The sequence below is a fragment of the Paroedura picta genome, chromosome 3, assembly GCF_049243985.1.
Source record: "Paroedura picta isolate Pp20150507F chromosome 3, Ppicta_v3.0, whole genome shotgun sequence".
NCBI classification, from domain to species: domain Eukaryota; kingdom Metazoa; phylum Chordata; class Lepidosauria; order Squamata; family Gekkonidae; genus Paroedura; species Paroedura picta.
This window is the reverse complement of record NC_135371.1, coordinates 62,052,489-62,076,903: the sequence shown is the minus strand read 5'-3', so window position 1 is coordinate 62,076,903 and position 24,415 is coordinate 62,052,489. Positions and strand designations below refer to the sequence as shown.

General features: G+C 44.1%; 1 protein-coding gene across 4 annotated transcripts in view; it reads right to left on the bottom strand.

Moving 5' to 3' along the window:
- Window positions 1-6,474: 6,474 nt before the first annotated feature.
- MST1 (macrophage stimulating 1) overlaps window positions 6,475-24,415 on the bottom strand; it is a 31,232-nt gene continuing 13,291 nt past the window's right edge. For 3 of the 4 annotated variants that reach the window (XM_077325985.1, XM_077325988.1, XM_077325989.1), the window contains 13 exons: window positions 22,891-23,011; window positions 22,239-22,357; window positions 21,393-21,555; window positions 18,466-18,596; window positions 18,103-18,205; window positions 15,071-15,207; window positions 13,997-14,026; window positions 13,691-13,805; window positions 13,172-13,249; window positions 12,248-12,394; window positions 8,080-8,186; window positions 7,596-7,735; window positions 6,475-7,228 (listed from right to left, as the gene is read on the bottom strand). In XM_077325985.1, the coding sequence (XP_077182100.1) occupies window positions 7,067-7,228; window positions 7,596-7,735; window positions 8,080-8,186; window positions 12,248-12,394; window positions 13,172-13,249; window positions 13,691-13,805; window positions 13,997-14,026; window positions 15,071-15,207; window positions 18,103-18,205; window positions 18,466-18,596; window positions 21,393-21,555; window positions 22,239-22,357; window positions 22,891-23,011 (1,553 nt within the window). In that variant the 3' untranslated portion in view covers window positions 6,475-7,066. The remainder of the gene's footprint in view (window positions 7,229-7,595; window positions 7,736-8,079; window positions 8,187-12,247; window positions 12,395-13,171; window positions 13,250-13,690; window positions 13,806-13,996; window positions 14,027-15,070; window positions 15,208-18,102; window positions 18,206-18,465; window positions 18,597-21,392; window positions 21,556-22,238; window positions 22,358-22,890; window positions 23,012-24,415) is intronic. The other variant, XM_077325987.1, reaches the window with a different exon arrangement.

The window sequence follows — 24,415 nt, the reverse complement described above, 5'->3', positions numbered from 1 at the left end:
CCTTTTAGTTATACTTTAAGTTTGAGCTAAGAGTCACTACAGAGATATGTTAAATAATTCAAATTCAGCTAACATAGGAAATCTAAGATCCCACACTTACGTATAAACCCATTCCATTAAGTGTCTCCTTTTAATTAAGCTTTAATTTTGGGCTGGTAGACACTACGAAGTTAGATCTGATAATACAAATTCAGCTTACTTAGAAGATCTTAGACCCCAGATTAACTTCTTAACTAGTTATATTGCCTATATGGCTACGAAAAAAGGGAAAAAGGAGGAAAAGAATTTCAACCACTGTGTCTTATTTCCGTTCCCTAAGCTTCTTAGGGGGGTCTCATATCGAGGCTTGTTGCATCTTGTTGTTCCCATTGACTTATGTTCTGTCCAATTGGCCTTAGAAAGTGCAGATGTGGTCTTTCCCTCGGAGTATACATCGGTAAATCTTGAAGCAGTTGTACCTCCTGGGCTCCAATATCAGTACAGTTTTTTTTTCCAAGAAGCTCCTTTCAATCGATTACTTTCACTGTAGATCGATATATCTTTTGATTGGTTCTTGTGTACTGTTGCTTTAGAGTGGCTGTATGTCTTCTTGGGTAGGGTAGATTAAAGTAAGAGCTGTGTAGATTGCAGAGTTATGAGGAAAGACGAAAGTTTTAAAATGGCGAACGGCACTTACTGGACCCTGTGCACACTGAGCTTGCGTTCCAGGGAATATTAATTTCCCTGCGGCACAGAGAGGCCCCAGAGATTCACAAGGAATTCCTGAGTAGATGGTAGGTAGGTTAGCGTACCCAAAACCTGATTCTGTCAATCTCAGCAGTGATTGACCCTCAGTGGAACAGGAGCTCGAAGTATTCGAGCTATCTAAGTGCCATGGCTCCGCCCTCCTCTCATTTTCTGTAATTTTTGTTCTTAAAAGAGACATCAAAGCAAATCTTGAGTAAATCTGATGCCATGTAGAAAAAAAAGAATCTCTAGTCTCAAATGGCAAGATGAAGGCAACTCCATATATCCCTTGTGGTAATTCTTTCCTTCAGCAAGCTCTGTGAGCTTGGGCTATGTACTGCTTCTGTGGGATCTGTTGGTTTTGCTGCATCCATAAAATCTCCTGCTATAATGAAATCTTTTCACAGAATCTCCATTGTGTCCATCGGTTCCCACTCTCGTCAGTAGGATAGTAAGACTGTGGCCTGGCTGTTTGAGGGGATAAACTGATTTATTATTGCCGCCATCTTTTAATTTAATAATTTTAACAATGTAATCAGGGTATTTTAGAGGTTTTATTGTATTTTTACTCTTTTATTGTGTGAACCGCCGTGAGCCCGAATGGGAACAGTGGTATATAAATTCAAGTAATAAATAATATAATATAATATAATATAATATAATATAATATAATATAATATAATATAATATAATATAATATAATATAATATAATATAATATAATATAATATAATATAATATAATATAATATAATATAATATAATATAATATAATATAATATAATATAATATAATATAATATAATATAATATAATATAATATAATATAATATGGTTTGTTTGTAATAGAATCCTACTCATACTGGTTCAAGCATATATAACATTCCAAGCAGAGGTATAGACTTATCAATTTTGGAGGGGGGGGGATGATGATGACCCAATCCACACAGTAATCTATATTAAATACATTCTATATGAAATAATTTATATTTCTGAAACACTTATGCCATCAACAGTTGCCCAAAAGTTCAATAGTGCCTTAAAGACCCAACAAAATTTGTGATAAGGTATGAACCGTAGTGAGTTGTTGATCACTTCTTTAGATACCCAAGATATATGGAGCAGTGATTCATGAACACTCATCCCCTGCCACAGATTATGATAATCTTTAAAGTACTACTGGAGTCTTGCTCCTTTCTACTGCTACAGACAAACAAAGGCATTTTATGCATTGGTGTTTCCATTCACATTTACTATGCATTCCCCTTGGATGTATTTTTGTCTTCTGCATTCCAGCTCACTTTCACTTCACAGGTGGAGCAAGCTTTAATTTTGCTTCTGCATGGATGTAGCTCTCTTCAGGGCTTAGTTTGTTTTCCATTTGCTGTATGTCTGGTTTGTGTAAAAATCCTGTTGCCCTGGGTTTTCTCCTTGCTTGGCTCCTGAGACAAAGGAAATTCACAAGCAGAATGATTCCATTGGATTGTCTTCCCCCATGGGAGGGCATGCCTCCACTACTGACAGTGTATCACGACCTCTGTTCTTTGGTCAGTTTCAGGTAAGGAGAGATTCTTAAAGCTGCTTTCACTTCTAGGTTGTCATCTTAGTAGAAGGTTTTCCTACCTTCATTTTCTTGTCTAAGCTCCAGCACTGCTTAAACTAAATAATTTTTATAAGCCCCCTTTAAGACTTGCAAGAATTGTTCAGTGCTAGAACTATAAACAAGCCTTTCTTGTGGATCTCACCCAGTTGCTCCCTCCCTCAAGCTGACATATGCATAACACAGTGCGAAGGGGGTGTTGGAAACATTTCCAAGGGCTGCTGGCTGCCCTTTCCCTCATTCACCTCCCATATTGTCAATTTCTTTCTTTTAATTAAGAGAGCTTGGTACAATTGGATTCCTTAAATAAAATAAATTATGGTGAGGCATTGCTGGTTGTGTGTTTTGTTTTTAAAGCCCATCAGGGAAACCTTTAGATGTTGTTTATCTGCTCTAGACCCCATCATAAGTTGTATAGAGCAATTAATAAGATGTTAGCCTGAAGATCAGAAATTTATGAGTTCTAAACATAGCTGTACGTGTTAATAGCTGTAGGTGTTTTGAAAACATAGTACAGCCATTTTTAAAGTATGAGCTTTTCAAAAGCAAAAACTGTAAACTGAATCGGCATGGCCAATTCTGTGAGAAAAAGCAATTTCAAAGCAGTTTCCAGTGAACTATCAACAGTACATCTTATATACATACGAATTCAGGAACAATAATTAAAACAGTTATCAGTGAAAATCCTCACTAAAGAGCCTCACAGTTCCAAGGAGAGCTTAAGGGAACAAACAAACTTATTCCAGGCTCAGAAGTGCCCACATCTCTTCTCATAAGCAGCTTGCTCTGTGTTTTATATGTTAGAATCAATGGGTGGAGTTCACCAAAGCATCTCATCGAGCAAGGTGCTTGCTGTGGCCGCTGCCACCCCCTCGCTCAGGTTGCTTTCCACTGATGCAGAGATGGCAGTTTTCCATAGAATGCCAAGAGTTAAAAAGACATTTCTAAGAAGATGGTGGAGACGGCATGTCCGATGAGTGATTCCACCAGTAGTAGGCCCGGTTCCAAGAGCAACCAGATTATGGACCTGCTCCTTCAAGGGGACTATAATCCATCAAGAATGGATCACACTTTAAATTCTGGTCAAAACAGTAGCACTTAGTCTTGTCAGAATTAAGCTTCAGTTTATCAGCCCTCATCACTCCAAAACTGCCTCCATTCCTGCTTCAGGGTTTCCTCAGCCTCCCTGGGATTAGGTGGAAGTGTAAGACAGAGCTGAGTGTTACCCGCTTATTGGTGGCTAGATTTAAAGTCCATTGTATTGGAAAATACAATGAGCGCTAGCATGCCCTCTACTGCCCCCGGCCCCCTTGCAGCTCTCCTGGCAGCCCACCCCCACTCCGCCGCCCCGGCCCCTCCCAATTGAGGCCCTGGCGCGAGGCCTGCTCCTTTCCCCGTGTCAAAGCCTCTCCCCCCTCCCCCCCGAGGCCCTGGCTTCGGTGCAGGAAAAGGAGCAGGCCCTTCTCCTTTCCCAGCAGCGAAGCCTCTCCCCCCGGGCCACTCACCGCCAAGTCTGGGACGTCTGGGATGGGCCAAGGGGTGCTGGACTGACATTCAGAGGGGCCAATTGGGAGTCACGAAGTTTTTATCCCAGACTCGCCCCGCTCCTTTCTCCTCCTACATAGCCCTTACCCTTTTATTTTTACCACTCCTGCAGAGCGGTTTACAGATGGTTGATACCCTGCCAAACTTGAATGAATGGAGATACAGAGTGCAAGTAGTAGAACATTGTTTAGTGGTAGAAACTGAAGCCGCACAAATTCTCTCGTTTCTTCTTTCCATTTAGTTGGCAACGGTAGTAGTTTATGGAGATCAGTGTCTACCTTGCAATATAGCAAAGAGAACTCTGCTTATTTATCTTTTATAGGAAATCATAGTATAGGAAGCAATTCTAGGAATGGCATGAAGGCTACAATCCTATGCAAATTTCTATGGGAATAAATTTCATTAATTTTAGTGAGAGAACGTAAAGAGAAGGAAGTACCTTCCTACATTTACCTCTGTAATCCTATGCAAAACCTAGGCTGACTGCTGTCCTTATCGTTTATAAAATTTAGTTACATGGTGACATGAGCACCATTTAGTAATGATCCTTGATATATTGATTTGTTATGCAACTTAATGTATGCATGTGGTTTTCATAGGTTTGATTTCTTAAAGAAAGTATAAGTAGGTCTGAAATTGCAAAGATTAATAGAATATGCTTCTGATTTCTTATGACAATTAGGCATTCTTTCAGCGTCCCGTGGTACAAAGGTAATATTATTGGGAGAACATATACTTAGCAAGTAGTATAAATAGCTTGTCTTCTGCCAAAATCTCCAAAGAAAGAAAAATGCAAGTACGGTAGTTGTTTTTGCTAAATTTCAAGTGTGATGAGGATCATTATACTTTGGATGGTGAGAAATCAGGCAGTTCAGTAGAGGTGTGATCTGTTAGCAAATTATGACATAGGAATGTACCAGATTAGCAAAACAGTTTCTCATTTCTTTAATAAATGCTCTGGGAAAGAGACTTAAAACACTAATTCATTCTTCCATTCAATTTAGACCAGGGGTGCATTTTCAATCACTTTTTATTGGGATTGTAATCAATTTTTATGGTATAGAATTGAGTATGTGTATGCATCTGTATCCCGTATTTTGAATCTCATCTGGGCTTTTAGGTTGAATTATGCTAACTAGTTATCTGATTTGTGGGACTACTTTGGCAGCAGGGTGATGATAAGCCTTCAATTTTGTCTTGTGACTTTGTCATATCTTAAAAGGATACAGGTTTGCTGTCAAAAAGGGAAATGCAAAATATGTCCATATCTGTATACTGCGCTTCGCAGTATAAATAAAAGGCTAAGGGGGGGGTTGGGGTGGGCTGAGTCCGAGATTGAAATCAGCTATTGCCCCCCCCCCCCGATTGTTAGTCTGGGGCCAATGGGCACACAGCATGCCTTCCAGTTGGCCTCTTGGCCATGGACTCAAGAGTCGGGAGGCGCGCCCACACCCCCTGACCGGGGTCAGGCCAGGTAGGCTGCCAGCTGGGGAGAGGGGACGGCCAGGGAAGGCTTCCCGTGGGCCTCAGAGCAGGCTTTGCACCTTCCAATTGGCCCCTCAGCTTGTCAGTCCGGGGACAATCGCTGATTTCGATCCCAGACTCAGCCCACCCGAGGCCTGCGCGGAAGCTGGGGGGGGGCTTCCTCGCGGCCCGCCAAGCACACCCACCACCTCAAAGAGGCGACAGGTACACTTTCCGGGACACGGGAAAAGCCTGGAGCTGGGGGGGAGCTTCCCTGTGGCCGCCCAAGCACCTCGTAGAGGCAGCAGTTGCGCTTGCTGGGCTACAGGGAATCCCCATCTCTCTCTTTCTCCCTTTCTCTATGCCTCCCTCCCTTCCTTCTACCCACTATTCTGGACATAACTCCTTCCTTCCTTCCTTCCTTCCTGCCTGCCTGCCTGCCTGCCTTCCTTCCTTCCTTCCTTCCTCCCTCCCTCCCTCCCTCCCTCCCTCCCTCCCTCCCGTTTGTCTCTCGCTGCCTCTATCTCTCCCTCCCTCTCTCCCTTCCTTCCTTCCTTCTATCCTTCCATCCATCCATCCCTTTATCTCCTTTCTCTCTCCCATCCATCCATGGATTCACAATGGTGCTATGGGGAAGAGAGGAGGAAACCCTCGTTCCCAATAGCATCCAAGCTGAATCCAACAATCACGTATGTCAGTTCAACACAAGCCCACTCAACATGGTACCCACTGACAGTTTTCCTGGCACCCAGCAAATATTTTTAGGAGGAGGGTGGGGCCAAATGAGGGCTTTGCATAGCAGGGCTTCTGATAGGCTGTGAAGATTAAAATTATGTTAACATCAGCCACTGTCACCAGTGTTGGCTTTGTTCTCTCTCACTCTTCTTTCCAGTGTAATTTAAAAAAACCTCCTTCCCCCTGTACTGGGGATTCCCATGTATGCATGGCTCCTTGTCCTCCTATCCCAGCCATTGTGGTTGGCTCCATTTCCTGCAGCAGTCTTTGTAGTTGTGTCCATCACTGTGTGTCAGAACTCCAAAGGTTTCCTCAGGTTCAAAAATACTGGAGACCCCTGTGCAACACCATTCTTGTGCTTAACATAAAACCAAGAGGTACTTTAAGGGAACATGAGATTTCTCAGATTTTTCTTCAGTCATAATTGTATTGATCAGACAATAGATATGCTTACATTTCAATGCCCTTTGTTCAAACATTTTGATAATACATGTGTTCTAAACTCTACGACAAACAAAACAGTGAACCCATCTTTAAATGAAATACATTTAAATAAGCGAATATTCTATCAGTGTGGGGGTAAGCTGATTTGTTGTTTCAGTGCTACAATGAGGGTAGCTCTTTAAGAAGTAGGAAACAAGTGTCAGTATTATTATAGCATTTGCAGGAAAGTATTACTCTAAGAGGGGCAGATGCTGCCTGTATAAACAGCCCCAAAGGCACATCCAGACTTCAGAAACTCGTTCCTGTTTGGTGACACTGATTTATAGAATGGGAAGTCCTTTGGCAAGTGGGGTGGGGGAGGATTGTTGCTGTCTAACACTCTGCCAAAGTTCATGAATTTGCGTGGGTGGGTTTGCATGGGTGTGCACTCACAAGTATGCATGCACTTATTGCACAAGAAAGAGAAGCCAGTGCACTGGGGTGCACGGAGGGTTTCTTGTCCAGGGGCTCTCAAAACCTGGAGTGGGGCCCAGCTTCAGGCTGGTTCCAGCAAACTCAGTTCAGCTTCATCACTTTGTTAATCCAGTCAATATAGAGAGAGACGCGGGAGAAGATGGCAGGCTTGTCTTTGTGAGCACATACACGGGATGGGGTGATCACGCCTTCCAGCACCCAGCAGTCGTGAGTCAGGCAGGCCAAGGGGCCTCCGAAGTCACCCTGGTCAGGAGAACAAGAGACAGTTCCAGTACCAGCAGCACAGCCAGCTTCTTCACCTCTCAAGGTATCCCTTGGACACTTCCCAAGTTCTTAGGCTGGGTTTTCCTGTTTCTGGAATTTCCTCAGACACATTTATGAGTTGCTTTATTTTCAGGTCCTGCCCCTTCTCTTATAAAGGGACAGTTTCCTGGTGCTTTCCCCCTTCTCCCCCCATTCCCTCAGCAACAACTCTTTTATCCTCCTCTTTCTGCTCACTGACAACCCCCACTCTCCTTTTTCCTTTCTTGCATCCTGCCACCAAGACTTTATATTTTGTGCCCTTGTCATGCACAGCTAAGTTTAGTCCCCCAGTCTTTGCCTTGCTTACCTCACAGGCCCCCACACCTATCCGTAGTGGCTGGGTACACAAGTCGCTCTCCTTCATGTGGCCCTGAAGTGCCACTTTGCACTCTTCATTGTTCATGACACGTAACTCAGCCACATGGAGCATATTTTCATTGCCAGTCCCTGTGGGTTGGTGGGGCAGGAAGCAGAAACAGAGGCTTAGGGGTATGCACTATCAGGCTTGCAGGACTTGCACTTAGGCTAGGCCAAGGCATCAGGGGTAACTTCCATACCCTCTGAGGCAGAGCCATTCAGCAGAGAAACTATGCATAAGTGAACTGTAGGACAAAAATGTACAAGAGAGAGACAAGCTGTGCTGCAGCTCTGCTACTGAAGCAGGGGGAGAAAGTGGTAAAAGGCAGTACTTCCTCATCCACTATCCAGTAGACTGATGATTGGAAGGTTGAAATCACAATTCTCCCCCTTCCCAGATCCTCCCCTTTCCTCTTCCTCAGCCTGTTTGGTACCTCTGGTGTCACCCCATCCTGCGATCTCACACTTGGTATTTGCAGGTACGATGTACTGCTCAGGCGGAAGACAGATCAGGGCCACACGTGGATTCAGAACAGCTGGTCTGCAGAGAGGGGGGGGAGGCATAAATCCATTCACAAAGTGCTGCCTGCATCAGAGTCCTGCTCACAGCCGGATGATGGGGGGCTACAGCCTCTGTGCAGAAGTAAGGTTTTTTGCAGGCTGCTGTAAATGCGTATTGGTGCACATGACAATAGATTTACATAAACAGCAAAAAAGAAGGAAAGGGAAGGAAAGGGCTGCACCTGTCACTGAGATGAAAGGCGGCAAAACAAATGCAAACAGTGCAGTGGGGAAAGAAATCATTTATTGATGGAATGCTAAAAAGCCCCCATGCATTCTGCTGTAGCTTCATCAGGGGATCTGAAACATGCTATATAAGAATATAAATAATATCAGATGGAAACAGTTAAACTATAAGTTATTGAAAAAACGTTAGAAGAAGCCTGGATGAATGAGCATCAATAAGAACATTCCATGTCAAAAATCCCTATAAAAATGCCCAGGAGGTACAACTGCTTCAAGATTCACCGATGTATACTCCGAGGGAAAGACTACAACTGCACTTTCTAAGCCAAAGGCCAACTAGACAGAACATGTCAATGGGAACAACAAGATGCAACAAGCCTCGATATGAGACCCCCTTAAGAAGTCTGGGGAACGGATATGAGAAACAGTGGGTGAAATTCTTTTCCTCCTTTTCCTTCTTTCTGTAGCCACATAGGCAATATAACTAGTTAAGAAATTAATCTGGGGTCTAAGATCTTCTAAGTAAGCTGAATCTGTATTATTAAATCTAACTTCATAGTGTCTCCTAGCCCAAAATTAAAGCTTAATTAAAAGGAGACACCTAATGGAATGGGTTTAAGAATAACAGATGAAGACTATACTTTACTGTTCATTGTAAGTCTATACTACCATGTAAGTGTGGGGTCTTAGATTTCCTATGTTAGCTGAATTTGAATTATTTAACATATCTCTGTAGTTTAAGCTCTCTGTAGTTTAAGCTCTGTAGTTTAAGCTCTCTCAGCTTAAAGCATAATTAAAAGGAGGCACCTAATTGAGGAGGTTTAAATGTAACTAACAAAGACTTTATTTTACTATTATTTTACTATTTTTGTATTAACAGCTTATATATATATAACTTATACTTATTTAACAACTCATATATTTTTCCTCTGTACAACTAAGTAACTAATGAAGACTCTATTTTACTATTTTTTGTATTAATAACTTACACTTATATAACTTTACAACCTTAACAACCTATATATATATATATTTTTCTTTCCGTACAACTAAGTAGGCTTTCTTTTTATTTTTTTCTTTTCTCTAGTAGAAATGTGGATGGCTCTAAGACTGCGTTAAGTATAAATTGTTTATGACTGCTAAAATTGTTAAAAACTATGTAAACAAATGTTGAAACGATGGTAACAAAGTAGGCTTCTCTTTTTAAATGTAGTGGAAATGTGAAAAAGTTTATAAGCTTTGGGTAAAAGTCCATAATATTGTAGCCATGTGGAGTCTTATATTCTTAAATGAAGAGAAGAGGCTTTTCAAGAACAATGGGGCCCTTATCTGATGTACCTAAGAAAATAAGTTAAAAGGGGATTGAAACGGGGTATCAAATGTATCAAACAAAGAGCATAATCTTTTTCTTTCTGTATCAATAATGTAGATTACTTGTACTGTACTATCTTTAATCTTGGAAAATAAAAAATAAAAGTGGGAAAAAAATCCCTATAAAAATAACCACAATGCAGACAACTGAATGTACACACCCAAACAAAGCAACATAGAGCTCTATCCACCAACAGAGAGTTAAAATCATGTCCCAAGCACAAAAGATCACATCTTAACCATTGTGGCTCTAAAGATTTGGGAAACAGCACTATGGGTGGTCCACTGTCCGGGACAGTATCAGCTGTCCAGACTCTGTTTCTGACACAGCGGGCCAATATGGGCGTCGCCAGCACAGCTGGCTGCACCTGGATTGGGCCGGCCCCCACAGCGCCCACCCCAAAATCTGTCCACAAGGTGTGCGCCACCTCGCACTCACAAACTCCCTGCCAGCCACCAAGCCCAGCACATGCTGCCGCTTCACCCAGCTGGTGTCCCTGGCGGAGGCTGTGAGGCGCCACTGTCACCCACGAGGAGGAGGCGGCGCTGCCCCTAAGAGGCGGCTGCAACCATGAGGACATGCCAGTGGCAGACCCAAGCCACCAGAGAACCAAAGGGAGCTGCAGTGCCTGAGAGGAGACAGCAGCACCCGTGAGCTGCCAACGACTGCAGCCGCCAAGAGCCAGCAGACTCTAGAATTAAAGCCCGTTGTAGCTGAGGGGAGAGGGGAGGAGGGAGGAAGATAGCAAAGAGACAGGGAGGTAGAAAGGAAGAGAGTGATTAAGATAGAGAGAGCTTGGCATTGGGAAGAGGAAGGGGAGGGGTTGTCCAGTCTGTAAGGGCATGGGGTTGAATGTGTGTATTGTGTGGGAGGTTGTGGTGGCGTGGTGGCAAATGAGGGTATGGGTGTGGAGATATGGGTGTCAAGAACCTGTGGTGTGAAATGTTTGTTGAGTGTGGGAGAGGACTGACCTTTGGGAACTGTGGCATAGTGGTTACAGATGAGCTTTCCAGAGCCATGTCCTCAGTTATGTGAAGGGAAAATCAGACTATTCTTAGGGGGAGATTACATGGCAACCAATTCCTCCCAGTTCTGTGGCCCTACACCTTCTGTCTCCATTTTTTTAATTGTTGATATAATGTTATAAGTCCACATGCTTCTTTCACTGTTGCCCCTAAGAAGAAAAAGAGATGGATTTTTGTACCCTGCTATTTACTACCAAAAGGAGTCACAAAGCGGTTTACAAACACCTTTCCCCTTCATCTCTCCACATTAAGCAGTTTAAAATCACCTTCCTTTCCTCTCCCCTTAATAGGGCCCCTGTGACGGAGGGGAGCATAGGGGCCGGCCCAATCAGGCTACAGCTAGCTGTGCTGGCCGCACACTGATTGGCCTGTTGTCAACTTGGACACGATCCTCCCACAGGGCTGTTTCACAAATATATAGAGGAACCATGGATAAGGATACTTATTGCTATAAAGGTATATTGATACAATGATCTGAAAATATATATTAAAAAAAAAAACCTGAAAAAGCCCCAGTGTCCCAAAAGATGGAAGAGGGCCATTCCTAGAGGACAGGGGCAGTGAAACTGTAAGGAAACTGGCCATGTGAAAACTCCACTGTCGCAGCATTGTAATCGCAGCCTACGTAGTAACAAGAGAAACCATACAAGCCAGTTTCATTGTGGCATCCATCTAGTGGAGCAAAATTGTCATTTGTGGCACTATGTTAGCTAGTTTAGAAGCCTTTTTTGGCTGAGACAGGGATGTGTGTGTGTGTGTGATCAATAATAACATGAGCATTTCTTTTGATTCATTTAGGGGGAATGATATGGTGATAAGAGAGTAATATAACTTTGTGGCAGAATTCCAACTATTGGTAGGAGCTGCCCTTGATGACTCCTGAGGTTTCTTCCAAGCTGCAGTTGTCATGCTATGGAATTGGTAAGGTCACCACCTACAACAACCAGCTTATGTGAATAGCAAATTTGGTCACCTTCCCAACAGTTCACAGATTGCAACATATCATATCACACAATCCTTACTGTCTATCAGCTCTCTTCTGCAGCATGCCACCACCCTGTCCAGCTGCTACCCAATCACCCAATCCTAACACAGACTGAGACATTGCATTGGCTGATCGGGAACTTCCTGACACTTCCAAACACTACTTGCTGCCTGGGCACCTCAACGCATCCTAAATTCCGTTCCACTGCAAGGGAGTGTTAAGTTTTCCCTCACCAAGCAAGATCTTAAAATATCCATATGGTTTCTTCAAGGTAATGACAGTCTCTCCAAACCAGGACATATTCACAGGTTCCAAATTTGAGGTGCAGTAGGCAGCTAGAACCCCCATGCAAGACAGCATCTGCTCCCCACATCATCATCATCATCATCATCATCATCATCATCATAGTACGTTAAATATAGAAGCCATATTCAGTCTGTAAGGGATACAAAATCCTCCCCAAAGCTACATACCTCTCTAATTTCAGCATCACCAGAAGAGATTCGGAGGGTCCACAGACAATCTTAAGGATAGGTATGGCCTGTTTGTCAGGGTCATTAGGACCAGGGTTCTTAAAGAGAGTACCAAGCCAGATTTCATACCCCGATAAGTCAGCATCACTGTCCAGGAGAGAAACAAAAGTTTCCATAGGACTGCCAAGGAATCCCACTCTCCATAGCAGCTTCCAAAATACAAGTGGGATTCTATCTTCCCTTCCAACCTCATCCACTGTGGTGCCTTCTTGCAGCTACATAATAACTTTTATTACTCCATCCTAGATGGAGTAAGGGATGTTGTACTATAATATTTGAAAACAACTATTCCCTGCAACTTACAAGTCCTGGGGCTCTTCTCTCCTGCTCTCATCCCCACCCTACCATTTCATTGATCATCATATACCATCTGCAGCATGTTCCTAGCCTTTGAAAGTCAGCTGGATGTGTATTTCCTGAAAAATCCTGTAAAACTGAAGATGGGGTATTTCAAAAGGTTGAGTCAGTCTGAAGCTGTTTTGAAGAGGGGAGGTATTTCATGTGTGATATTTTCCCTGATCAGCATCAGGTCTTTAGAGGGACCTAAAAGCTATAAAAGAGCCTCTTGTGGCACAGAGTGGTAAGGCAGCAGACATGCAGTTGGAAAGCTCTGCCCATGAGGCTGGGAGTTCAATCCAGCTCAAGGTTGACTCAGCCTTCCATCCTTCCAGGGTCGGTAAAATGAGTGCCCAGCTTGCTGAGGGGTAAACGGTAATGACTGGGGAAGGCACTGGCAAACCAGTCTGCCATGAAAACGCTAGAGGGTCAGACATGACTCGGTGCTTGCACAGGAGATACCTTTACATTTACCTTTTAAAAGCTATAAGGAAGCAATGTCACAGGGAAGCCTAAGAAAATGCTTACCAGGAGGCGAAACACTGGCGTGTGCTGATAACCCACTGCTGTTTTACCAATGATCCTCCGCAGAAATGGATTCCTTTCCTGGATAGTAGACATAGCAAAAGAGAAAGAGTCAGCTTCCTTTTAGTGAACCCATTTCCCAACTTGGTCTCCAACATCATCAAGTTATTATTCAGTCCTCCCATATTTCACAAGCAACATCTTCTCCTCTGCAGCCATGCAACAGCTGATGCAGCATCTGAGCTTAGGCAAACACCTTCATTTGGCCAGGCTAGCAATGGAACAGCTCATAAGAGTAATATTGAGCACTAGCTGCAAATGCTTTCCCATTCTGTGGTACTCCACTGCCTGGAAACTGAAGGTGCTTAGGCATGAGGAGACAGAATGTGTCACAGATGTGAAATCTCACTTTTAGGAACTCATCATCACCTGCTGGCTGGAATCCCTTAAGCCCCTTTCCCCATCATGTTGTTCAGGTCTTTTTGTGGTCCCTGCCATAATGCCTCCCTGTATTATGCTCACCGATTGCGGATGCTGACAGTCCAGGGGGAGTTTCCAACGTGCCCCCCTACAATACGACTCCGTCCACTGTACTTGCGCTCATCCCTTCTGCCACAGTGGTCAAAGGCTACATGGTCTGCAAAGTTAAGCATGATGTCCCTGGAGTGGCTTTAAAACCCACACACACTCATGCCTGAAGAGTACTGACACAACAATATGGAGATGGGGGGGGGGGTGGAGGTGGGGAAGCCCCAATTCTCCAGCCAGCCCTCTCACTGAAATTATTTAATTCCACAGAACTCCCGAGTTTGTGAACAGAAGGCTTACCTGGGTTCAGCAAGATGGGCTTCTTGTCAGCTGAAGAAACAAAACACAGGTTGCTTACATATGCAAGTGACTTCTAACTTAACTTCTCCGCATTGGCTAATCACAGGTGATGCCTGAAAAATGAACTGGAGCCACTGCAAAGGACTTCACTGAAAGTGATATGGAAGTTCTATAAGTGATGGGCATGCCTATGTCAATCAGGTCAAGGTAAGCTCTAAGCAAGTGGCTACCAGTGCTTCAAAGTAGGAGGGCCCAGCCACAGTAATAGTCTTTAGACAAGTTTTGAACAAGGGTAAGCAACTTGTCTGACATTTGGGTCCACATTTTGACAACCACATCATGATCCCTACACAACCAACCCACTTTTTTAGTCTAACTTACAGGGTTGTTATGTGGATAAAATGGAGGAAATAATTACATATATTTCCTAGAGCTTTGCCTGCATGATTCAATGCTTATTTGTTGATAAAAATACAAACCGTCCCCAGGAGAAAGGAGAGGGAAGCAGGTGCGAGGGCGGGACATTGGAGGCAGAGATTTCAGAGACTTCAGCCCCACATATTTCCTTGGCATGTGGCTTCCTAGTTGCTCTCCTCTAGCTTGTGCTACAGAGTTTGGAGAATCCACTTTATGCAATTCCCCACCTAGTGCTTTAAAATGGAGGATGTAGCTACCAGTTTGCTGCTTGGACGCTGAATGTTGGCGATGTCATGCAAAGTGCCAAAAATATGGCGTCTGCATAAGGTAATGGCCCACAGAATTTTGATCTAAACTAAGGTACCACATTTAAATTCAACATCTAAAATGTTCATGATTATTTGTAAAATGGGAATGTCAAACCAAAAACCTTATTTGCAACAGTGAAGAATACCCTGAAGGATGCATAAAACTTCTTGTGGGAGACAAGTTTCCCTTTCCTGGCAGAAAGGCTGCAGAATGGCCAGGACAGGGTAGGGCCTGCGTATGTCCTGCTCCTGACTGTCTGTGCCTCAAGGGAGACAACGTAGCTAGTGTAGCTGGCACAGAGGCCACCATGACAATGTCCTTCACTTCACCTTTGATGCAGAGACTCACCACATGGCTCAATAGCACAGTAATCAAACTGGGTTCTAGGGTCCATCGTGTAGCACCAGGGTCCATGGCTGTCATTGTCAGGGTTGCGACAATAATTGTCTTCAAGACGCACAGTGGGGAAGATGGTAGGGAAGATCCTAATGGAAAGACAGGACATCATCCCTTCTGTACATTCTAAGTTACTGTCCCATTACACCCTCTGGTCCTTCCCAAAATGTTGCTTTTTGAGGCTGCAGATATATCATTATTAGATATTTGTTGTGGATTATTCAGACATTTGGAAATGCTTTCATTGGAAGGAATTTTCAAACTCCTATAACTCAGAAATAAATATTTTATTGCTGGGAAAATAAAATTCTCCTCCTCAGCTCATGACACCAATGCAATTGTAAGTGCAGCTTGGAATGTACCTGCAGCCCTGTTTGGTTGGAGAGTGCTTGTGACATCATAGTAATGATCAACGCAATCTCATTCAGTCAATGGGAGTTTTTTGTGTTATTTATACACTTTTAAAATAGGGATAACTCATATTCATATCTCTGCTGTCTCTCCCAGCCATCTATAACCCAGCCATACACTATTATGTGACTCTTTTTCAGGAGGGGACAAAGGAGAGTTATAGCAGTTAGTCAACTTGCTTGGAGCTTAAGGGACTTGGAAAGGGGAACCACAGCAGTGAACTGAATACCAGCTTACTTTCTTTCTTCCAAGTTTCTTTAGAGTTTGCATGCAAGCCTTACTCAGCATCTGAGTTATCTATTAGCTATTTCTAGCTCTTCTAATGACTGGGACCTATTATGCATTCACTTTTACTGTGAATGTCCATTGGGTTTTCTTTATCATTCTGCATTAATTTTCCTTCCTTCAGCCCTCAGTTTGCTTTCTGGTTGCTGTTTCCACGGGTTTCATGGGAGTACTTTTGTGCCAAATTTCCCCTTGTTTCATTTTCAAGCCGAAGGTAATTCAAAAGCATACTGATTCCCTTAGATTCCCATAAATACACATACACAAACATTTGCCATCCTCTGAAGGTCACTTCTCGACCACACCGAAGTACCACCCACTCTGTACCTTATGCCATCCACCCCCCTTCATCAATATACAAGCTCCATTTCCCCCTCTTTAATTTTTTGACAAGTGGCATGAGATTAGCAATATGAATTTAGGCAGATTAGGAAGAGCAGAGGGGATTGTGGTGGTGCTTGGCTCTCGTGGCCATTTCCTGCATTCTGCAGGGGGTTGGACTAGATGACCCTGGAAGTGCCTTCCAACTCTATGATTCTATGATATGAGACTATTGCTAGTCTCAGATAGCTGAATTTTTATTTAAAATTTTAAAGGATGTGGGAAAGTTTAAAAAGAGCTGAGAGGGGTTTAGTTTCCTGCTGGTTTTGACTTGAAAGGGGGGTTAAGAGAGGAAGCAAACTACAGCATCCTTGGTACACAAAAAATTCAGTGCAGCATGCAAACAAGATGGAGAGGGATTGTCATTGAAAAATAGAATAGACATAAGATATAAAGAGAGAGAGAGAGAGAGAGAGAGAGAGACTGAGATAAGAAGCCTAAAGCTTTGAAAATATTTTTTTCTTTAATGCTTTAGTGACCAAAGTTTGGGAATAAGAACCATTTTGGCAGTTCCTGGAAGCATAACATTAAAATGATGACTGAGTCACATGGACCTTCTGCAAACTGTTGAATTTAAGAATTGCTTGGGATGAATCAGTTCAGAGGACAGTGTGCATTCCACAGAGCACAGGCTTTAAAAACTATTCAGATCATGACCAGTGAAGAGGATCAAATTAGAGAATCACAAACAGAAACCCATGCACATTTCCAAGGAAGGGCAGGAAGTTAGCATTATTAAGCAGCTATGCTAGGGCATCAGTAAACATACCCCTTCTTTTTTCTCAGTTTAGAGTTACAAGATTTTAAAAGCTTCTCCAGAGTTTCTGCCAAAGAATTCCTCCCCCATATAAATTGCAGCCCTGTGCAAAGCATGGTGGAGTTGCAACCTACTTTGCACAGGTGTGTACACATACATTCACATTGCCAGTGTCAGTGGGCTCCACCATGCATTCTGTACACTCAACATGTCCACCGTATTATGAGATTGTGTGACTCTTTCCTATTTTTCATACAGCGGAGAATCCCCTACAGATTTGCAGTGTGGAAAAGGGGGCTTTGCAGATGCTTGTTGATTTCAAAAATAAAGACTTGTCAATTTCAACATTGGGGGTTTCCCCCTTTGCCTTCCTTTCTGTTCCTTTTCATTCCACAAACTAATGCCTACACGCATGTGCAAACTTGAACCATGAGGAATTAAATGGAAGGTGCTCACTGTGATAGGTCATTTCCTAATTAAAAAAAAATTTGGACATCCCCCTCAAAGGTTCCACCCTCTTGAAGAAGAAGGAGGAGGAGGAGGATGAGTTGGTTCTTATATGCCGCTTTTCTCCAAAGGAGTCTTAAAGCGGCTTACATTCACCTTCCCTTTCCTCTCCCCACAACAGACACCCTGTGAGGGAGGTGAGGCTGAGAGAGCCCTGATATTCCTTCTCAGTCAGGTTTATCAGTGCCATGGTGAGCCCAAGGTCACCCAGATGGCTGCATGTGGGGGAGTGCAGAATCTAACCTGGCATGCCAGATTAGAAGTCTACACTCCTAGCTACTACATCAAGCTGGCTCTCTAGAAAAGTATGTGTTTTAAAAAGTAGAAAAGTGTGTGTTTTAACATTTTAGCTGCAAAATAAAAACACTGGAGGAAAAAGAATAGTGCATAGAGTGGGCACAGAATCCGAAGGCAAGATAAAACACTTATTGCCCTAAGCATCTGCAGTATAATGTGTGTGCATAATAGACCTGAGTCAGGCCAATGAGCAGCATTCTCTTTCAAGGTTCTTGTTGAGAGCTGCAAATTAAACCTAGTTCCTAGTTCCTACTGATGGTCTGACACTGGCCTCTTTCCTAGCGCCCAGCAGGGGGAGAAAAAAGACCTTCATCCCTAGCCTATCCATGCTGGCTTGAACACTCACTGGTGCTTGTCAGCCGACTGCTCTGACCACTTCTGACATGTGATTCCCTTCCGAGTCTTCCTGACAGTGCCTTGATATTCCTCTCCATTCCCATAGTAACAATCTGGAAAGAGGGGAGATAAGAGACTCACATGAGCACTGAAACAGATGTCCACCTTTCTCATCAACAGCATCTCCAGCATTCAAACCATCAATCCCTCTTTCCTATCCCAATATCACAGCTACAAGTGCGTTTTGTACTACCAAGAACTACCAATGATTCTTATGCAAGCATCTCCAAAGTCTAAGTCAGGGGTGGGGAGGACTCCATACTGGAAGAGGAAGCCAGCATTCCATCAACAAATTAGCCCAGCCAGCTCTTACCTTCCACCTCCACATCATCAGAACAGCGTTTAATCTGGAAACAGAAAGCCATCCTCAGGTTGGGAAGGGTAGTGAAGCACCAGGGGGCCTCTGAACCATCTGGATTCCGGCAGTAATTCTCTTTTAGGTCCCTAGGAGGCACAAGACAGTCCCTTCGCCATCACAGATGTACGTAAGCAGTGCAAAGAAATCCTGGGATAAACTTTCTAGCACTCCCCAGAATCCTTCAGCACTCTTACTGATGACTGTTTCTTATGTTGTTACCCGCCCTGAGCATTGGAAGGGTGGGATATAAATAAAAAATTGTTGTTGTTGTTATTGATGTGGGACACATCTTCTGGCGTGCCTCATCAAATGGAAATGTACATGGACATGACGTCCGTCGTCTCGCCCACAAAGCATGCCAGAAGATGGATGTCCCGGCCAGTAGACCTTGGAGCCTGGGCAGCCGTTGCATGACCCACTGGGGCCAAAGTAGTGGCTGCCTCGGCCCCAAGGTGTTTGAAACAGCTGTGCCGGCCCCTGACCAGCTGCTGCACAACCCACAAGCCTGAGGCAGTGGAGGAGGAGCACGTAAGTGCAAGCGGGGAAGGGAGTGAGTGAATGCATGCATGCACGTGTACAGGTGTGCGCATGACTGTGTGGGTCAAGGCAGCAGAGGAGGAGCAGGTAAACAGGAGGGTGGAAGGGAGTGAATGTGTATGCATGTGTGTTTGCTTGCTTGGAGGTAGGGAGGTTGGGAAACCCATGGGTAAAGGGGGAAACAGGAGGGGAAGGGGGGAGTCTCTGTGTACCTTTGCTTGTGAGAGAGGGGAGAGGGGGCAGGGAGGAGGTTGGGAAACCAACAGGTAAGGGGGAAAGCGGGGGAGGGAAAGGCATCTCTGTATGTCTCTGCGTGTGTTTGCGAGGGAGGGAGCGGGCCCTGACAAAGTCATACCAAAGAACGTGTGTGTCCCACATACCCTCTGAGAGTCAGACTGTCAGGACAAAAAGAAAACCCCACCTCTGCATCACAGTTGTGGCATTGAGGAGTGCTAATGCAGCCTGTTTAATCTGATTTTGGGACTTCTAGTAGCCATACTAGGAGACAATTTTGAAGCCAGAGGGAATGAGAATTTTGCAGCTTGGGTCTCTCTCTTTGAATTTTGGATTATTTTAGAACAGGAAACGAGGATTATTGCTTTGTTTCTCAGTCAGCAGTACTCAGTTCTTCACAGAACTTCCTGTTCACTACACCATGGCCATTAATAGGGTGGCTTCATATAGTCCTTGTTTGCTGGGGAAATGGTACGGTGTCAGTTGCGTAGACAGACAAGACTGCCAACCAGCCTGGAGAAAAATGCCCTGCCCCTTTAACGGAAGCCTAATGTGTGAAATGTGTGAAAGTGAGCAACTGAAGCTTTTCGTAGCATAGAGGTAAATAATGTCGGTTCATAACATCCCATTAAGCCTGTATTAAAGGGATGGGATGTTTTTTCTCCCAGCAGTTGGTAACCCACAGCCCAGATGCATGCAATATTTTGCACAGCCCCCAGACTCCTAGAAAACGGCAAAAAATCAGAACAAAAAACTTTCCCAGCAGCAGAGTTCATCACACATTAGGGACTTAAAGTTGACACAGTTCTAGGTGGCTTCTGCTGCGTAAGTCCTTTTTGGGCATTATGGCTTTGGTGCTCCTGTGAGCTACGTGTAATCCTCTCAGTACACGTGATCACCATTCTGTCTGAGGAGGTCAATGGGAATATTTTCCAACCATAGCATGTGGTACATGAAATCCACATTTTTGAGGGTCTGTGTTCATGTGCAGTGGTCCCCAACCCCTGGTCCGGGGACCGGTACTGGTCCATGGATCAGTCGGTACCGGGCCACAGCTCCTCCTCATCCTCCTCCCTGGCTGCTGCCTCTAGGGCTGCCCTGCCACTCTGCCTCCGGCTCACCTTTGGTGCTCTCCAGCGGCTGCTATGACTGGGACTCTCCCTCGGCATGGCACTGCGCAGCTGCTGCTGGCAGCACCCTCCCGTGGGCAGTGGAAAGTCAGGGGCCCTGGTGGGAAAGCAAGTGGAGCAGGGGCTCAGCTGCCGGCGACAACCCTCGGAAAAAGACTACCCCTCCACTGGGCCTCAGTAAAATTGTCAAGCCTTGACCGGTCCCCGGTGATAAAAAGGTTGGTGACCAGTGTCCATGTGTACCAGACAAAATGACTACAATGATAATTCTACAATGATAATACATAGAATGCTCTCCCAATACAAGATAGGAATAACAGAAACCTAATACCTGAAAATGACTGTAGTGATTGGAAATGTTATAGCATAGTACGGGAAAATAGTTGGACAAGCACTGAAGTAAGAAACACAGACATTCAAGTGGATGTTTACAATGTTAGTGCCAGAAATGTAGAGACTAGCTAAAATCAGTGCAAGCTTAATGTATGTAATTCAAAATAAATGGAAAGCAGTCAACAGGCAGCTGTGATAACAGGAAACCCTCAATTGAGGAATGTCCAGGCTTAATCCCTGACATCTCCTTTACAGTATCAGAGGGGCAAACGAAATGTGACAGCATCCTTGTGGCCATAAGAGATACCACCACAATTTTAAAGTTTTTTTTTTTAAGATAGCAAGGACTCAATGCTGTTCTGGCTCGCAGGATAGTGCTCTTGTCCCCCACCCCACGACCTTTCCAAGGGCTGAAATGGCTGTGAGAGACTGGACTTCTCAGCACCAGAAAAAGCTCAAGGCAAGGGGGGAGGGGGGATAAGAGTGCCTCAGGGAGCAGATATGAAAAAGACTCTTTATCTTTCTAAGACTCCTCCTCCCCACTCACCACTCATCAGAACAGCCACTACTGAGTTAGCTGTATCAGTGGTCTGATTCAGTATGCTTGTATTTCACCCACATTTCCAAACATACATGCCCCCAGCGTACTTGCACTCATATTTCTCAGGCAGGAAGCTGTGCTGGTGAGGTGCCTGAGAGTCCCAGCGCTGGCAAGTGGCACCTGTCGAAGTAGTGTTTGCTGTGCCTCGATAGTCTTCTCCTTTCAACCTGAAGCAGCTGGTTGTAGAAGCAAGGTCCGGGCGTTTCTCTACTTTCAGTGACACAAAAAACAAAAGGAGAGCCTGTACCCTGAAAGCCATTGTTTTCCTGACAGATGCTTTGTGCCATTATCAGCTATAGCTTTTTGCAAAATAGAGATCCAGTACTGAGGCAAATGGTTTAATTTCTGCATGCTAAAGGCACACAGTCTTGGTGGGTGGGGTGCAGGAGAAGGTGGCTGTCAACCCAGATGGTCTCTATGCTGAAAGCTCTTGATTTCATAGGCATTGCTATTTGCCTCTGAGCACATCCCTCTGCTTAGCAACCTACAATTATTAATGGACAAACCCAGGCACAAATAGCAGGGAGCCCAAGCCACAAGATACTCCTGAGTGTGTGCTAGCCCAGACCAAGGAAGTTTTCAGTCTAGACCAGGCCCTTTTGTGACCCAGACTTGGTAAAGTACACCCACTCTCTCATCAAACCTGAAGCCTGCTTCCATGTCTTTATTTTCTCCTTGTGTCATCTTTACTGGACCAGCTGATGAACAGCACAAGCCCAAAGCCTCAGAACAGATATCTCTCTCTAGTTACTGATAACAATGTCAGGGACAGTCACCGCCAGCAGTGACTAAGGAAGACCCAGCAGACTTCAAGGTGACACTATCCTTGCCTTGATAATGATCATTGGCAGGCTGCACAGATTTTCAAGTGTACCTTTTATCTCAGGACTTACTGCATTTCCGAATGTGACAGTATTCTCGTTCTGTGGCAGGATCAGTTGTGTAACACCAAGGACGCTCAGAACTGTCAGGATTACGGCAGTAATTGTCAGTCAGATCTTTATCGGGGTATCTTTAAGGAAAAGGAGAAAGAAAAGTAGCAACACAATATTTTCTGTGTTTTTTTCTGTTGTCATTTGCCCCTGGATCAAGCATTTATATTCCTTCAGGAACAGAAAATCACCACCAGTTCCCTCTCCTACTTTATGTAGTGGAAAATAGTTCTCTAGCTAACCCAGTAAGGGCTGCCATCAGTTTCATGATGACTACAGCCATGGCTATTCTTAAAAAATATAGGCCTAAAGTAATTGAAACACTTCTCAACTGAAAAGTGTCACCCAGGAGAAAAACTGAAAGTGTCATCCAGGAGATTTGACCAAAGAGCAAATAAGGTCATGCTAAGGTTCTCCCATGAAATCGGAGGGGAAATCCTGCGATATCACCTTATAGGCCAAACAACACTCCCCTAGACAGTTTCAGGTCTGAAAAATGTTGTAAGAAGGAAAGCTGAAGTCTACAAATGCACCCGAGGTGGCTTCCCATGTCTGTCGGAACACTCCACCCTGAACCAGGTTTCCCTTCCCCTTTAGTATTTTATTCAAGTACTTATTTGGGTGGAATGGATGTTCGTGAGGAAACTGCAGGTCCCAGCGCTGGCACTCCTTGCCAGACTCAGTGTGATCCACATAGCCCTGATAGTCTTCACCATTACATGACATGCATACAGCTGAAAGACAAGACAAGAGAGAATCACTGCCTGAGCTATAAAACTGATTTTGAGTTGACTTTTTCCTTGTGCATAAAGTTTCTATTTTCTTTGTCCCAGGCTGGCCACTCCCACCACCTTCAGGCCACTTCTCAATGGTTATATTGTCTTCATTGCCAAACCACTCCCTCGCCTCCCCCTGCCCTGTAGACAAGTGGCTTTGTTTTAATTTTATTAAAAGGAACTAAAATATTGATATACTAGGTCAGGGCACTTCTCTGAATTCCCAACTTCCTTTAACAACACACTAAATCTCTAGTCCAGTCTTTCTCAACCAGAGTTTCATGGAACCCTGGAGTTTCTTGATGGCACCGGAAGGGTATCCTGAATGGGTGGGAGTCAATTAATTTTATATATATCTTTTAATCTGTTAAACATTTATCAGGTGATATGACCATATATGGTCCCCCCAATGGCCAATGATGGGCCTGGAGGGGGTGGGAAGAGAAGGGGCCGCAGGTTTTGGTGTGTCCACAGCTATGCTTCCCAACTGTATTCTGCACAATTGTACCACTTCTGGGGCTTCTTGGAGCCTGAAGAACATTTCAGGGGTTTCTCAGTGGTAAAGGAGTTGAGAAAGGCTGCTCCAGTCCCTTCTTTTGTGGAATCATAAAGAAAAAGTCATATCTCTGCAAGGGAAAAGACTAGTCACTTACTTGTTTGTAAATGAAAGCTGGGAATTCAGAGAATCTGCTTCACCTATCATTACAGCAGTTTATCAATATATCAATACTTTGTTGCCATTTCTCTAAAAATGCAGCCATGACACTGATATATCGATATAAACATGCACAAAAAACAGCCCTAGTTTCCTTTTTTGACCAAGTAACAGGTTTGCTGGATTGGGGAAATTCGGTTGATGTCATTTACTTGGATTTTATTAAAGCTTTTGATAAGGATCCCCATGATGTTCTGGTGGATAAATTGAAGGACTGCAATCTGGATTTTCAGATAGTTAGGGGGATAGGGAATTGGTTAGAGAACCGCACTCAAAGAGTTGTTGTCAATGGTGTTTCATCAGACTGGAGAGAGGTGAGTAGCGGGGTACCTCAGGGCTCGGTGCTCGGCCCAGTACTTTTTAACATATTTATTAATGATCTAGATGAGGGGGTGGAGGGACTACTCATCAAGTTTGCAGATGACACCAAATTGGGAGGACTGGCAAATAATCCGGAAGATAGAGACAGAGTTCAACGAGATCTGAACACAATGGAAAAATGGGCAAATGAGAACAAGATGCAATTTAATAAAGATAAGTGTAAAGTTCTGCATCTGGGTCAGAAAAATGAAAAGCATGCCTACTGGATGGGGGATACCCTTCTAGGTAGCACTGTGTGTGAACGAGACCTTGGGGTACTTGTGGAT